The sequence below is a fragment of the Penicillium paradoxum genome (assembly GCF_028828445.1).
Source record: "Penicillium paradoxum strain IBT 22861 chromosome Unknown utg000007l_segment0_segment0, whole genome shotgun sequence".
NCBI lineage: Eukaryota > Fungi > Ascomycota > Eurotiomycetes > Eurotiales > Aspergillaceae > Penicillium > Penicillium paradoxum.
Window position 1 is genome coordinate 4,024,254 of NW_026643185.1, and position 13,859 is coordinate 4,038,112.

General features: G+C 51.4%; 5 protein-coding genes across 5 annotated transcripts; 2 read left to right on the forward strand and 3 right to left on the reverse strand.

The window, feature by feature from the left end:
* Positions 1–435: 435 nt before the first annotated feature.
* Positions 436–1,094, reverse strand: N7457_009016 (mitochondrial 54S ribosomal protein mL59; the record flags this gene model as incomplete). The annotated part of the gene is made up of 2 exons (XM_057180059.1): positions 436–477; positions 540–1,094. The coding sequence occupies 2 exons, from the start codon at positions 1,092–1,094 to the stop codon at positions 436–438; spliced, it is 597 nt and encodes a 198-aa protein (XP_057028445.1).
* Positions 1,095–1,551: 457 nt separating this feature from the next.
* Positions 1,552–3,920, forward strand: N7457_009017 (putative mRNA splicing protein (Prp39); the record flags this gene model as incomplete). Its single annotated transcript, XM_057180060.1, has 4 exons — positions 1,552–1,620; positions 1,682–1,897; positions 1,967–2,070; positions 2,543–3,920. The coding sequence occupies 4 exons, from the start codon at positions 1,552–1,554 to the stop codon at positions 3,918–3,920; spliced, it is 1,767 nt and encodes a 588-aa protein (XP_057028446.1).
* A 680-nt stretch (positions 3,921–4,600) lies between these two features.
* On the forward strand, positions 4,601–7,427 carry prp28 (mRNA splicing protein PRP28; the record flags this gene model as incomplete). Its single annotated transcript, XM_057180061.1, has 4 exons — positions 4,601–4,645; positions 4,815–5,201; positions 5,271–7,216; positions 7,271–7,427. The coding sequence occupies 4 exons, from the start codon at positions 4,601–4,603 to the stop codon at positions 7,425–7,427; spliced, it is 2,535 nt and encodes an 844-aa protein (XP_057028447.1).
* A 426-nt stretch (positions 7,428–7,853) lies between these two features.
* On the reverse strand, positions 7,854–10,788 carry N7457_009019 (M1 family metallopeptidase; the record flags this gene model as incomplete). The annotated part of the gene is made up of 3 exons (XM_057180062.1): positions 7,854–7,967; positions 8,034–10,404; positions 10,457–10,788. 3 exons carry the CDS (start codon positions 10,786–10,788, stop codon positions 7,854–7,856), a joined length of 2,817 nt encoding a protein of 938 aa, XP_057028448.1.
* Positions 10,789–11,416: 628 nt separating this feature from the next.
* Positions 11,417–13,325, reverse strand: N7457_009020 (high affinity methionine permease; the record flags this gene model as incomplete). The annotated part of the gene is made up of 6 exons (XM_057180063.1): positions 11,417–11,816; positions 11,870–12,032; positions 12,089–12,353; positions 12,409–12,859; positions 12,922–13,153; positions 13,211–13,325. The coding sequence occupies 6 exons, from the start codon at positions 13,323–13,325 to the stop codon at positions 11,417–11,419; spliced, it is 1,626 nt and encodes a 541-aa protein (XP_057028449.1).
* Positions 13,326–13,859: the final 534 nt, after the last annotated feature.

Consider the following 13,859-nt stretch of genomic DNA (forward strand, 5'->3'; position numbering starts at 1 on the left):
TTTTGTTATGGCGCTATGTACTGAGTATAGCCCTGCATGATAGCTTGGAACCATACCATTGACCATTGCCTCCTGAGCGGTGACCTTATGCTAGATGCTTGTGGTCCACCGGCGGACTCGTCATACGATGAGATCCGTTTACCCAAGAGCGAATCAAGCCGTGTTGAAGATGGCAGGCCCTGATCAAATACATGCGAAGGATTCTCTCGGATACCATTGGGCTATGTAACCGTAGATTTTATTGTACAGATGGGGTTGATAGTATATTTTAAAGACAAAACTCCGTCCCAAGCTCCTGCTATGGCTCGTACAAGTAGTCGTGCCGGTCTAGTTTGGGTAGGAATCGGCAGAGCATTGAAAAACCGGGAAGAATGAACCGGCCGAAAAAATAAAGAGAAAGAAGATGCTGCGATACGGGGCCGTGAAGCGTCACCATTACCGCTTGGGCCATTGTCTCCAGCCACGGCCATGACCTCTCTGTTGCGCCAAGTCAGCGTGATGCCCAGTACCCTAACGTGAAAAACCAAAGAACCACTTACCTGCTTCCACAAGCGGACCATCTCCGGCATTCCCTCCATCGCTTTGCGACGATCCTCGAGACGTGATTCCATGGTGCGCTCCCATTTGTGACCCTTGACCTTTTGACCAACACCGGTTCCCTTGACCTGCAAACCGCGCTCTGCGCGACGTGTCTCCTTGAATTCCACTGATTTGCGACTAGGAGGAAGAAGTTGATCCACATTGTATTTGATAGCCAGCTTCATCAAATCAGCCTGTTGCCGCAGGCCATATTTCGGTGCTTCCCATTTGCCGAATCGCTTGTGCGGAAGGAATGGGTTGCGAATTGTGTCACTGGTAACGAGTAGTGCACGCGAAGGGGTCCACCCATGCTTTTTCTCTCCAATAGTACCCTTGGCATCACGATCGGGCGTGTACGGCGATTCTACCTTCGGTGGTACATATCCCTCTCCATTTGCAGGGGCAGGGCGACGGACGGCTGCGGAGTGGATTTGAGGAGGGTAGCGAGCAAAGAAATTGACAAGACGTTGGGGAAGGCTATCCACCATACGTGACAGCTGCTTTGGTGCAGACATGGTGGATGTGAGATGTGAATTGAATCCCAGTTTGAACGGGTGAATACTCGTGAGTGCTGTAGTCAAAAAGTTGATACCGCCCGGACTCGCGCTAAGCCTCAATTTACGCCTTATCATTCAGGCACTGATTGCCTGTGTGCCTTGCCCAGCAGGGCCGGAGCTTCCGTAAGCTTAGTCATTTGGGTCACGAGTCCAGAACTGGACGGGCAACTTGGCACAGTTGTCTCACCGCCCTCCGGCGGTGAGCTCCAGGCATCTCATCGCCTCAGGCATTAGGACTTGCTATCTTTGGCTTCTGTTCGGCTCGCTTTTCAGTCTCGTCTCAGCCCCAGGAATAATCTCCCTTTGGAAATTCCCATTGTTACCAGTACTGCTGTTTTATTCATACTTTCAATAGCATCCCTACCATCCTCATTCAGCATCCTCACCTCTCGCGCGCATTTTCAGCACTGCGACCATGGCCGACTATCAGTACGGCGGCTCCGAGGAGGAGAATGCGGAGCTTCGAAAATTCGAGGCCGAGCTGGTACGTGTTCCATGCGCATTATGGGTATTCTCTCCGAAAACTGACGTGTATCATGTGGCAGCATGATGATCCTGACAACTTTGAAACCTGGGAGAAGCTGGTTCGCGCCGCAGAGGCCCTTGAAGGTGGAATCAATCGCAATTCCAACCCACAGGCCATTACAACCGTCCGCGCAATTTATGATCGCTTTCTTGCAAAGTTTCCTTTGTTGTTTGGATACTGGAAGAAGTATGCAGACCTCGAATTTTCCATTGCCGGTACCGAGGCCGCTGAGATGGTATGTACATATGCTCAACGGGCACCACGCCCTCCTCCACGGAAACATTTACTAATCATGTTGCTCTAGACCTATGAACGTGGCATTGCCAGTATCTCTCCATCGGTTGATCTCTGGGCCAACTATTGCTCATTCAAGACAGAGACTTCACACGATTCCGACATCATTCGAGAGTAAGTAAGAGTAAAGAAGGCCTTCTTCCTTTCCCCATAACCGCGACGGACGCAGCTCGTGAAGGCTCTCGAGATGCCGATCACAATGATTCCTGAATATTTCACTATTCGATGAGTCACATTGTTGATGAGTGAGAGACCGCTTGCTGCTTTACTCTCCTAATTCAAGTGGAGTTTACTTCTCACCCATAGCTCACTCAGGCTGCAAACATCCTCTACCTGACCAAATTACCACTTTTCTGCACTAAAGGCCATGGAACATACTCGTTCGGTGGCCATCTATGAAGCATCAGATGCCTGCTTACTCCTTAGCTGCATCAACCTTCGTCATAGATTGCTTGGGTTTTCACAGACGGACAGAGCTGACTGCTCACGTTTGCCATCCTCACTTTTCTTTCCCTTCTCTCCTATCACCCCTACCCCACCCATCAGGCCCATGTGTCCACAGCATGCTAATTCGTATACTCAACAGGCTTTTTGAACGGGGTGCAAGCAGTGTGGGCCTTGATTTCCTCGCTCATCCTTTCTGGGACAAGTACATTGAGTTTGAAGAACGTCTTGAGGCTCATGACAAGATCTTTGCCATTCTTGGGCGGGTCATCCATATCCCAATGCATCAGTATGCTCGCTACTTCGAGCGTTACCGTCAGATGGCGCAGACCCGCCCTTTGGCTGAGCTCGCACCGGCGGAGACCATGGCCGCATTCCGCGCCGAAATCGAGGCTGCATTGTCTCAATCGGTTGCTGGCCCCAAGGCTGATGCCGAAATCGAACGTGATCTCCGGTTGCGCGTGGACAGTCATCACCTGGAGATTTTCACCAATACTCAAACCGAAACGACCAAACGCTGGACCTTTGAGTCGGAGATCAAGCGTCCCTATTTCCATGTCACTGAGCTCGATGAAGGTCAGTTGGCGAACTGGAAAAAGTATCTTGACTTTGAGGAAGCTGAGGGTTCATTCCCCCGGATTCAGTTCCTGTATGAGCGGTCCCTGGTTACTTGTGCCCATTACGATGAATTCTGGCTTCGTTACGCTCGCTGGATGGCTGCGCAGCCGGACAAAGAAGATGAGGTGCGAATCATCTATCAGCGTGCCGCATATCTCTACGTTCCAATCGCAAATCCCACCGTCCGGCTCCACTACGCCTACTTCGAGGAAATGTCGGACCGCGTGGACGTAGCAAAGGATATTCACATGGCCATTCTCATGTGTCTTCCCAGCCACGTCGAAACTATTACTTCACTTGCCAATCTGTGCCGTCGTCACGGAGGTCTCGAAGCGGCTATTGAAGTTTACAAGACCCAGTTGAACTCCCCAGAGTGCGAAATGGCCACAAAGGCTGCTCTCGTTGCCGAGTGGGCCCGACTTTTGTGGAAAATTAAAGGCGCTCCTGATGAGGCTCGCAAGGTCTTCCATGAGAACCAGCAATACTACCTCGACAGCCGCCCCTTCTGGGCAAGCTATCTTGTCTTTGAAATTGAACAGCCCACTAGCGCAACCACCGAGTCGGTTCAGTATGAACGTATCAAGCAGGTCATCGCTGACATCCGGTCCAAGAGCGTTCTGCAAGTTGACGCCGTCAAGGCACTTGTGCAGATTTACATGGCGTACCTTCTTGAAAGAGGCACGAAAGACACTGCCAAGGAGTACATGACCCTGGATCGAGAAATCCATGGCCCTTCATCCGTGGCTGTTGTTCGGACCGGCGGCCCTGTGGCAGTTTACCCCACCCCTTCTGACGGACAGATCGCTCCAGTTCCTATCATGCAGACCATTCCTGACGACGCCGCCGCCGCTCAGGCTCAGGCCTATTATCAGCAACCCCCGGCCAATGGTGTCAGCGCGTAAGATGCAGAGTCGTCAGCGCAAACCCTCGAGCCGGTGCCTGCATGTTTTGAATACGTTTGTTCATGAATGGGTTCGTTTCTGAAAGTTATGGTTGTCCCTTTCCTCACGGTGTTTTTCTCTTCGTTACTTACCCTGTCATATTGATTTCCCGGGTGGGTGGATTTGTTTTTCGTGTAGTATCATCCCTGTTGTCCGTGGTGGACGACATTCCCTTTCCCCTTGTTGTCTAGCGATTTTGACCCAGAAAAAGGACAGCTTCACGTTTTCGTCAGATCATCTCATGTTTAGTTCCGTCTTGGTGCTCGGCATATGCGTCTCTGGCAAATCAAGAGAGAGTCCTCCGGCACCATGTATTCTAATTGACTTGTCTTTTCAATGAATTTTAATTCCATGGAATTCTTTTTTCCACACTAACGTTACTAGGGTACGAAAACACTGTAAGGGCACTAACACACTCAGTTATCCTTCATTTCTTTCTATTCCAGGGATGGAGCCGAATTGATTCAATCTACATACCTACCTAGTACATCGTCTTGTCAAAGGGAATCGAATCACCTTCCAAGCTTGTCTCTGAAGCCATCTGGGCGGTCCTAGAGATCTCTATATGAGCATTATGTAAAGTGATGCGGTTTCAATAATTCTATACCGAATTGTCTCAAGATAATCGAATGTATCGACAAATGTATGTATTGGTGGTGTACAAGTATATGTGCCGTAGGTACTCCGTACGTGTATATATCTACATGTGATGCCCAACGCCCAGATGGAGGTGGAGACAGCTCTGATCACATGCAGATAGGGCGGCGCACGTGATGTGTTATCTAGCACGTGACTACGCGTTTGGCTCTTATCATACTCCGTAGAAATTCAATATCACTCTCTCATCCTCTCTAGTCGAGTGCTTTTACATTTGCCCATCATCTGTTCTACGCGCCCAAATCATGGCTCACAACTCCGAAGTATATCCTCCACTTCCTCCCCCAGACCCGATTATGCGCGCCCCCGAGCCCACCGCCGCCTCCTCCAGAAGACTTGGCCGCTCCTCCACCACCGCCAGACAGCGCAGCCCCTCCACCTCCCCCAGAAGACTTGCTAGCTCCTCCACCGCCGCCAGACAGCGCGATTCCTCCACCGCCGCCAGTCGATTTGTTGCCTGCGCCACCTGGCGAGACCAAGAAAAAGCAGAAGCTAGGATGGGGTGCCAAACGACCTACTACGACTCCGTTGAGTGTCGAGGAACTGATACGCAAGAAGAAGGACGCAGATGCGGCTACGGCGAAGGTGAGGATCTTCTTTGGATTGATCTTTAACAATTATAGTGCAAGTCGCTAACAAGTATATTCTCAAAAGCCCAAGTTCTTATCTAGAGCTCAGCGAGAGAAACTCGCGCTCGAGAAGCGGGCTCAAGAGGTCGAGGCAGAGCGACAAGCCAAGGCGCGCGCCAATGGCAATGATAACAAGGGATTTGAATCCGAACCATTGATAAAAAGATCCCAAGGCCTTCGCGATAACCGGGGGAGCTCAACAGCTCGGAATATCCCCACCGGACCGCGAACGATGTACGACGATACCCCAACGGAGCCTGTGGCTATGCGCAAGGGAGGCCGACAGCATAATCGTGACCAAGAGATGCCGCCACCCCCACCGAAAGCGAAGGGTGAAAAGCGTCTGACGGAAGAAGATGAAGCCGCAGCACAGGCCGCATTGATCAAGCACCAGTACATGGGAGCCGAGCAAACGTCAAACTTCTCGGCCAAGAAGAAGCGCAAGCGTACCGCGGACCGCAAGTTCAACTTCGAGTGGAATGCCGAGGAGGATACAAGCGGCGACTATAACCCTCTTTACCAACACCGACACGAGGCCAACTTCTTCGGCCGAGGGCGTTTGGCAGGCTTTGGGGACGATGTCGCTGATGAAATGACGCGCAAGTACGCTGAGGCATTGGCAACTCGTGATCCTGAGTCCGGTAGCGCACGAGCCAATGAAATTCTTGAGATGGAGCGCCGGCGACGCGAGAACAGTACCCGCACTCAGATCGACAAGCATTGGAGTGAGAAGCGCCTGGACCTCATGCGTGAGCGAGACTGGCGTATCTTCAAGGAAGATTTCAACATTGCCACCAAAGGTGGCAGCGTGCCCAATCCCATGCGCTCATGGGAGGAAAGTCCTCTGCCGAAGCGTTTATTGGAGCTTGTTGACCGCGTTGGATACAAGGAACCAACAGCCATTCAGCGCGCAGCAATTCCTATTGCCATGCAGTCTCGCGACCTGATTGGTGTCGCTGTGACAGGTTCCGGAAAAACTGCTGCATTCCTTCTGCCACTATTGGTATATATCTCCGAACTACCGCGGCTTGATGAGGATGAATGGCGCAAAAACGACGGACCATACGGCATTGTTCTAGCTCCAACACGTGAATTAGCGCAGCAAATCGAGATCGAAGCGAAGAAATTTACACAACCCCTTGGATTCAACGTTGTCAGTATTGTCGGTGGTCACGATATCAACGAGCAAGCATACAATCTGCGCTTCGGCGCTGAAATCATCATCGCCACCCCGGGTCGTCTAGTCGACTTCATCGAGCGTCGCATGCTGGTACTCAGCCAATGTTGCTACGTAATTATGGACGAAGCAGATCGCATGATCGACCTCGGTTTCGAAGAACCCGTCAACAAAATTCTAGATGCACTCCCCGTCACCAACGAAAAGCCTGACACTGAAGAAGCCGAAAACTCGCGCGCTATGAGCCAACACCGCTACCGCCAGACCATGATGTACACAGCCACCATGCCCGCAGCCGTCGAGCGCATCGCCCGCAAATACCTCCGCCGCCCAGCCATCATCACCATCGGCGGCGTTGGCGAAGCCGTCGACACAGTCGAGCAGCGCGTGGAGATGATCTCCGGTGAAGACAAACGCAAGAAGCGTCTCGGCGAGATCCTCTCCTCAGGAGACTTCCGACCCCCGATTATCGTCTTCGTCAACATCAAGCGAAACTGCGATGCCATCGCTCGCGAAATCAAACAAATGGGCTTCTCCTCCGTCACCCTCCACGGTTCCAAAACACAAGACCAGCGTGAAGCCGCCCTCGCTTCCGTCCGTAACGGCTCAACAGACGTCCTCGTCGCAACTGACCTCGCAGGAAGAGGTATCGATGTCCCCGACGTCTCCCTGGTCGTTAACTTCAACATGGCAACCTCGATCGAGAGCTACACTCACCGTATCGGTCGCACCGGTCGTGCCGGCAAGAGCGGTGTTGCTATCACATTCCTGGGTAGCGAGGATAGCGACGTTATGTATGTTTCCCCCACTCACTATCTCACGATCTTCCACTAATTTTTCTTTTACAGGTACGATCTCAAACAAATGCTCATCAAATCACCCATCTCGCGTGTACCCGAGGAACTGCGCAAGCACGAAGCGGCCCAGTCCAAGCCCAACCGCGGTGCTGGTGGAAAGAAAATCGAGGACAGTTCTGGGTTCGGAGGCAAGGGAGGTTGGGCATAATTCCTCTTTTTGCTTATTCTGTTCTTTTTGTACTATCCTTCATCGATACCACCCCCTGTGCTTTTTCTATAAAAGAATATCATGTCCTGAATGAGTCTTATATGCCACCGGTTCCAGCAATTTAACCGCAAATCACTTATGAACATTACAAGGTTGCGGCGAATTCATAGCCAGAAGCCTATCATTACTGTTCTATTTTACGATAGTATTTACTTGAAGTATTGTTGAAGAGTTGTTGAAGAGTTGAGTAGAGTATGATTTCAGCTCAGAGACACATCCCGTGTGCCTTTCGTAGATGAGAGCTAAATAATATGCAGTCGAAAATTCGACCTGCGAGGCCCGAAGGACAAACAGCCTCTTTCCCGTATGTCTAACCGATCTATGAACAAGATCCAGTCACTTTCGTTTCGAGATTTACAGCTTCTTCTAAAGGTAGCTGTTGCTCTTCAGCCACTGTTCAACATCCTCGCTGTCACGCTTGAGCCAGTTAATCTTGGCACGGATAGCGTCAAGGCTCTGCTCAACGGCACGGTCGAAGCCCTATATGAAAGATTGCGGATTAGTATTACAAAGACATGTTTCAAAGGAATGGCGCGGTCAACTAACCTTAGTATCCTTGGAAGCGAAGAACTGCTCGACGTCCTTCAACTGAGCCTCAGTGCAGAAGCTAGCAGTGGTGAGCTGGACAACAGTGCCCAGCATGCCGAGACCAGGAGGAAGACGCTTGTAGAGGTCATCCCAGTTCGACTTGAGCCAGTTCCAGCGGCCCTCGATACCAGCGGGGTGGCTGCGGAGACCGCCGAGGGGCATGTAGATATCCTGGCTCTTGACCTCCTCGTTCATGGCAAGGCCAAGAGTACGGGTGATCAGGGCGGGGTCTTCGGAGGCACCGAGGCAGCGCAGGGCAGTGGTCTTCTCGTCGGAAGTGGTGGCGTGGCGGAATCGGTCCAGAACAACTTCGTACTCCTTGACACCACCGTGCTTCAGAGCAATGGTGAAAACGCTGCCGCGGATGTTAGGGTGGATGGCGGAGATATCGCCGGCAGCGAAGCGGGCGAACATGTCCAGAGCGGCCTTGACGACAACTGGGTCCTCGGCCATACCGGCAGAGCCGAACATGAGAGCCTTGAACTGTTGCAGAATGTGGTCATCGTTTTCGGAGAACTCCCAGCCGATTTCGTGGGCCTTGGGGGCGACCAACGCGCGCTGGAATGCCTTGAGGGCGTCCTTGGTCTTGTCGTTCTCGAAGAGCCAAGCAGCACGCAGGGTGCCAATACGGGTCAGAATCTCGTTCCAAACGACGAATTCTGCCTCAGTATCAAGACCTTGGAGCAAAGAGAGCATGCCAGAGGTACGCTGGTAACCAGAAGCAGCCAGAGCACCGGAATCGGCAATCATGCCAGCGCGGTCCTCAACAGTCAGACGGCCGGCACGGGCAGCCTCACCGAGCTTCTTAAGACGCTCGGGGCTGTATGATGTGCGGAAGATGGCAGAGTGATCGGCGTTAAGCTTGAAGAAATCAAGGTCGGAAACGGGGAAGTCATTCTCGCGCTCCGTCAGCATAGTCTCCTCGTCAACACCCTTCTCGGTGCGCAGACCGAGCATCACAGGGAAGAGGGTCTGATCTTCCTCGGGACGGACGTCACCGGTACGCAGGAAACGGTTCTGCTTCACGTGGATGGAAGACTTGTCCTTGTTCTCGGTGACGCTGATAACAGGGAAACCGACGTTCTTGGTCCAGATGTCCATGACCGACTGAACAGGCTTTCCGCTAGCATCACCAAGAGCAGCCCACAGATCACCGGTCTCAGTGTTGCCATAGGCGTGCTTCTTGATGTAGTTACGGACACCCTGGAGGAACACATCTTCGCCCAAGTACTTGGAGATCATGCGCAGGACAGAGGAGCCCTTGGAGTAGGAGATGGCATCGAAGATCTGGTTGATCTCATCAGCACGCTTGACAGGCACCTCAATGGGGTGACTGCTGCGCAGAGAATCAAGAGAAAGAGCACTCTGCAGGTTGTCGATAACGTAAGTCTGCCAAACCTTCCACTCCGGGTAGAAGACGTTGCAGGAGTACCACGACATCCAGGTTGCGAAACCCTCGTTAAGCCAGAGTCCATCCCAGAAGTCCATAGTAACCAAGTTTCCGAACCACTGATGAGCCAACTCGTGCTGAACGGTCTCAGCAATGCGCTCCTTTCGGGACGCACCACTGTTCTTCTCGTCCAGCAACACATCGACAATGCGGTATGTGATCAGACCCCAGTTCTCCATGGCACCCGCGCTGAAATCAGGCACGGCAACCATGTCCATCTTTGGCAGAGGGAAATCGCTATCGAAGGCCTTCTCGTAAAAGGCGAGAGTCTTGGCAGCAAGCTCCAATGAGAAACGGCCGTGCTCAATATCTTGGTCGGGAGTGGCGTAAACACGAATGGGAACCCGGAAGTTCTTCGTCTCGATATAATTGAGGTTTCCGACAATGAAAGCAACGAGGTATGTGGACATAAGAGGCGAAGTGGTGAATTTCACAGCCTTCTTCGCACCTCCTTGGACCTCGGTCTCTGTGTCGACATCCATGTTGCTCAAGCAAGTCATGCTCTTATCCGCAACCAAAGTCACGGTGAACTTGGCCTTGAGAGCGGGCTCATCGAAACAAGGGAAAGCCCGACGGGCATCCGTCGGCTCCATCTGAGATGAGGCAATGTACTTGGTCTCGCCATTTTGCTTGTATGATGAACGGTAGAAGCCGGCCATGTTATCGTTCAGAATACCAGTGAAGGTGAGCTTCAGCTGGGCATCCGACCCCGCAGAGAGGGCCTGGCCAAACTTGATAGTGGCGGTCTGGTTATCCTTGTTAAGGGAGATCTCGGGCTTGGAGTCCACCACTGCGCCCTTAGCAGAGACAACTGCGGTGTGAATGTCGATCTCATTGGAGTTGAGGGAGATGAAATCGGTATCTTCGGTCACATCGAGGCTAGATGTGTATGTTAGTAACTTGATATATACCTGCGTGCAAATTGACCCACTCAATAATGACAGTTCCCTCGTATGTGAACTTCTCAAAGTTGGGCTCCAGTGTCAAATCATAGTGCTGGGGCTTAACGTTTGTAGGCAAGACCTCGCGGCCTTGGACGTTGGTTGACCCGGAGGCCTCGCCGCGGCGTGAGCTGCACATTCTGCGGTAGGAACAGTAGCGTTTGGAGATCTGTGAAAGCGGGGGATTAGAGCGACGAGAGGTCGATCTAGGAACTGAAGCTTGAGAAGAGCGAGCGGAGACAAAGAGGGGGAGGGGGGCTCTGGCGGAAAGAAGCGGTGGCTTTGCTTGCTGCAGAAGCACACGCGTGGAGAAACGGCGCATCAGCTCCACGAACCCGATTACGGGAAAGAAAGGGAAAGAAAAAAGAGAAGAAAGGGCCTATTAGAATTAAATAAATAAATTGAACCAAAGGGAGAAGAATTGAACCACAGGCTTGAGACCAACGGACATGGCGATGGGAAAAACATGAGATCAGTCCGGCAGATGGAAGGCGGTGAGGCCGATTAGCGGAACGGCTTTTCCTTTTTTTCGTTTTTCCTTTTTCCTCTTCTTTTCTTCACCACGCAAGTTCGCCCATTGGATGTCCAAGTTTCGACACAGACAGATCATTGGAACAGCATTTATGTTGTTATCTTGCCAGACCATATACCAGCAAGTTTGAGGGGCTCATGACAGTCTCATTGATTCTCGTGGATGGGCTACCATAGAAGACTGGAACATACAAGATTGACCGCGGTTCATTGCTCTGATGTCATGATATGACAGGGCAGTGTGTAATGCTCAATAGAATCGGATCATTAAGAATAGAATTAGTTGTATTTGGCTATAACTAGTGGCGAAATCAAAGGGGGAATTGTTTCCCACATCACCAGACCCATGTGTGAATATATCCTTGAACTCCTCGAAATAAAGCAATGGAAAGTGACCCTTGGAATCCCAATAAATTCTCTTAAGAGTGCTCTGCCTCGGCCGTTGGCATCCGCGTGAAAACACTGCGAGACCATCCATCGGCATCCACGACAGACTCCTTGACAAGGACATACCCGCCAATCCGGGGTAACAACACTGCCCAGACAACGTAGTAGATGGCTCCTGCTGCAAAGAGTGCCAGAGCTACCACACAGTGCAGGTAGTACGGCAGCTCCTCGTAAACGCTCTGACCGTCGCTCGGGGGCACATACGGCGCAATCGCGAGGTAAAGGTTCGACAGCATGAAGAAGATTGTGACCGGGAGAGTAGCGCGGATTCCAGGAGACCAGTCCGGGAAATTCTTGTCCTTGGTGAGGTAGATGTAAACGAGCCCAGCGGATACGAAGAAATTGACAATCGACAGAGGGTAAGAGATGAGACTATGACAACTTGGTCAGTAAAGATCTTGCGGATGTCTTCGGAAACAACGTACTTGACGAGGAAGTTGTATGCATCACCAGGAGGAGGAGCAAGCATGATCACAACTGAGACGAGATAGTGCTCAAGCAGACCAGCTGCTGGGGAGTGGAAAGGCCAGTTGCTAGCCCAGACCTTGGAGAAGGGCAAGACGCCTTCACGGCCGAGCTCTTGAACAACTGTAGCAGATTTCGATTAGTTTATCGTTCACGAATGACAGTGAGAATATACATACTTCGACCTTGGGAGAAGATGACGGATAGCACGTTGCCGAATGCAGAGAGAGCCACAAAGACCGACATGACTTTCTCGGCTCGTTTGCCAAACATGTTTCTGAAGAACACGGCGGCCACGATACTTCCCGACTCAAGCATTTCTTTCTTCGACACCGCAGCGAAATAGGCGACGTTGACAAGCATGTACAAAATAGAAACAGATACGATAGCAACGGGGGCTGCAATCTTCAATGTGCGGACAGGATTCTTTGTCTCGCTCAAGGCCTGTAAGTGAGATTAGCAAAGAGGATCAAACCCTCATATGGGCTGTGTTCCTTACATAGTTGGCATTCGAGTAGCCAATGAAAGACCAGATAACGTTGTACAGCGCCATGACGATGCCATATCCACTGCCCAGAGTACCCTCGAAGGCATTGGAGAAGTTATCCGGCGTCTCGGCCTTCGTATGGCCACCCAGTGCAACCCAACCAGCAACAATGATGAACACGATGATGACCAGCTTGATAACACCAAGCGCGTTCTGAAGACGGATACCCCATTTCACGGCAACGGAGTGGATCAGGAAGGCGGCAGTGAGACAGGCCATGCCGATTCCACGCTGGTTCCATCGTCCGACTTCAATCTCTGCTGCATTGAGAATATATTGACCAAAGACAACACTGTTACTTGCTGCCCAACCGAGTAAGACAGCATAAGCCGCAAACATGGCAGTGGCCAAGAACTTGGGCTTCTTGAAGACATATTCGAGGTAGTTTTTTTCTCCTCCGTTCCTAGATGGAGTGAGGTTCGTAAGTGATATGTCCGTTGGATGCTTTGTGATTCAAAAACTTACTTAGGGATCGCAGTACCCCATTCGAGGTAGACAGCCGTGCCAGCCAGAGCAATGACAGTGCCGGCCACCCACATGAACAATGACAAACCGACACTGCCAGTCAAGGCAAGGATGGTACTCGGTGTGGCGAAGATACCTGTGCCAATCACACGGTTGAAGATGAGAAGCGAGGCACTGAAGATGCCGATTTCACGACGGTCCTCAGGCGTTGTCTCGAAGACATTTCCTTCATCTGGAGTATAGACAGGTTAGATGTCGCTCAATGTTCAACTCTCACACGAAAACATACATAAACCTGAGATTCCATCCGCACGACGGAGACCATCATCACCCACTAGTTTTGTATCGAGCACGGCAGACTTTTTGTTAGATGGCTCGACGTTATAACTAACGGATTCGGCCATTGTGTTGGATAGACTGATGAAGTCACCAAGTGGAACCGATCAGCGAGTATTTGTATTCAGCTGGACCCTATGTCGAAGGCAAAACGAACGTAAGTAACGGGTCACCAATGGTTTCAAAATGAGGTGCTAGCACTAAATGTGATGCCATAGGTCACTTGCGGCTGGGCAGGCTAGGCAAGGTAGAAATCTTACGTTGTGAATTGATTGTAACCGCGATCTCCCCAGTTAAACATGAGTTTGAAAGCTGGGGCTTGGGATCTTTGCCTTTTTGGAGTTCTATCTCCGGGTGGCAAGAAAAGAGGTTTTTGGGTCGGGCTATTGCACCATTTGCCTCGCCGGGCCGAATATCATTTTCTTGCGTTACGCCGGCCTCACGTTCGGCTTATTGGTCGTGCTAACTATACTCCGCAGAGCTCAGAAGTAATCCACAGCATCTGATTCGATTCGTCCATATAAATCTCCATGGGGCAGCACTAGGGGGAAAAGGAACCAAAAGGAAAAAAAAAAGGTCTCGGGGACCAGTGGAATCCCGAC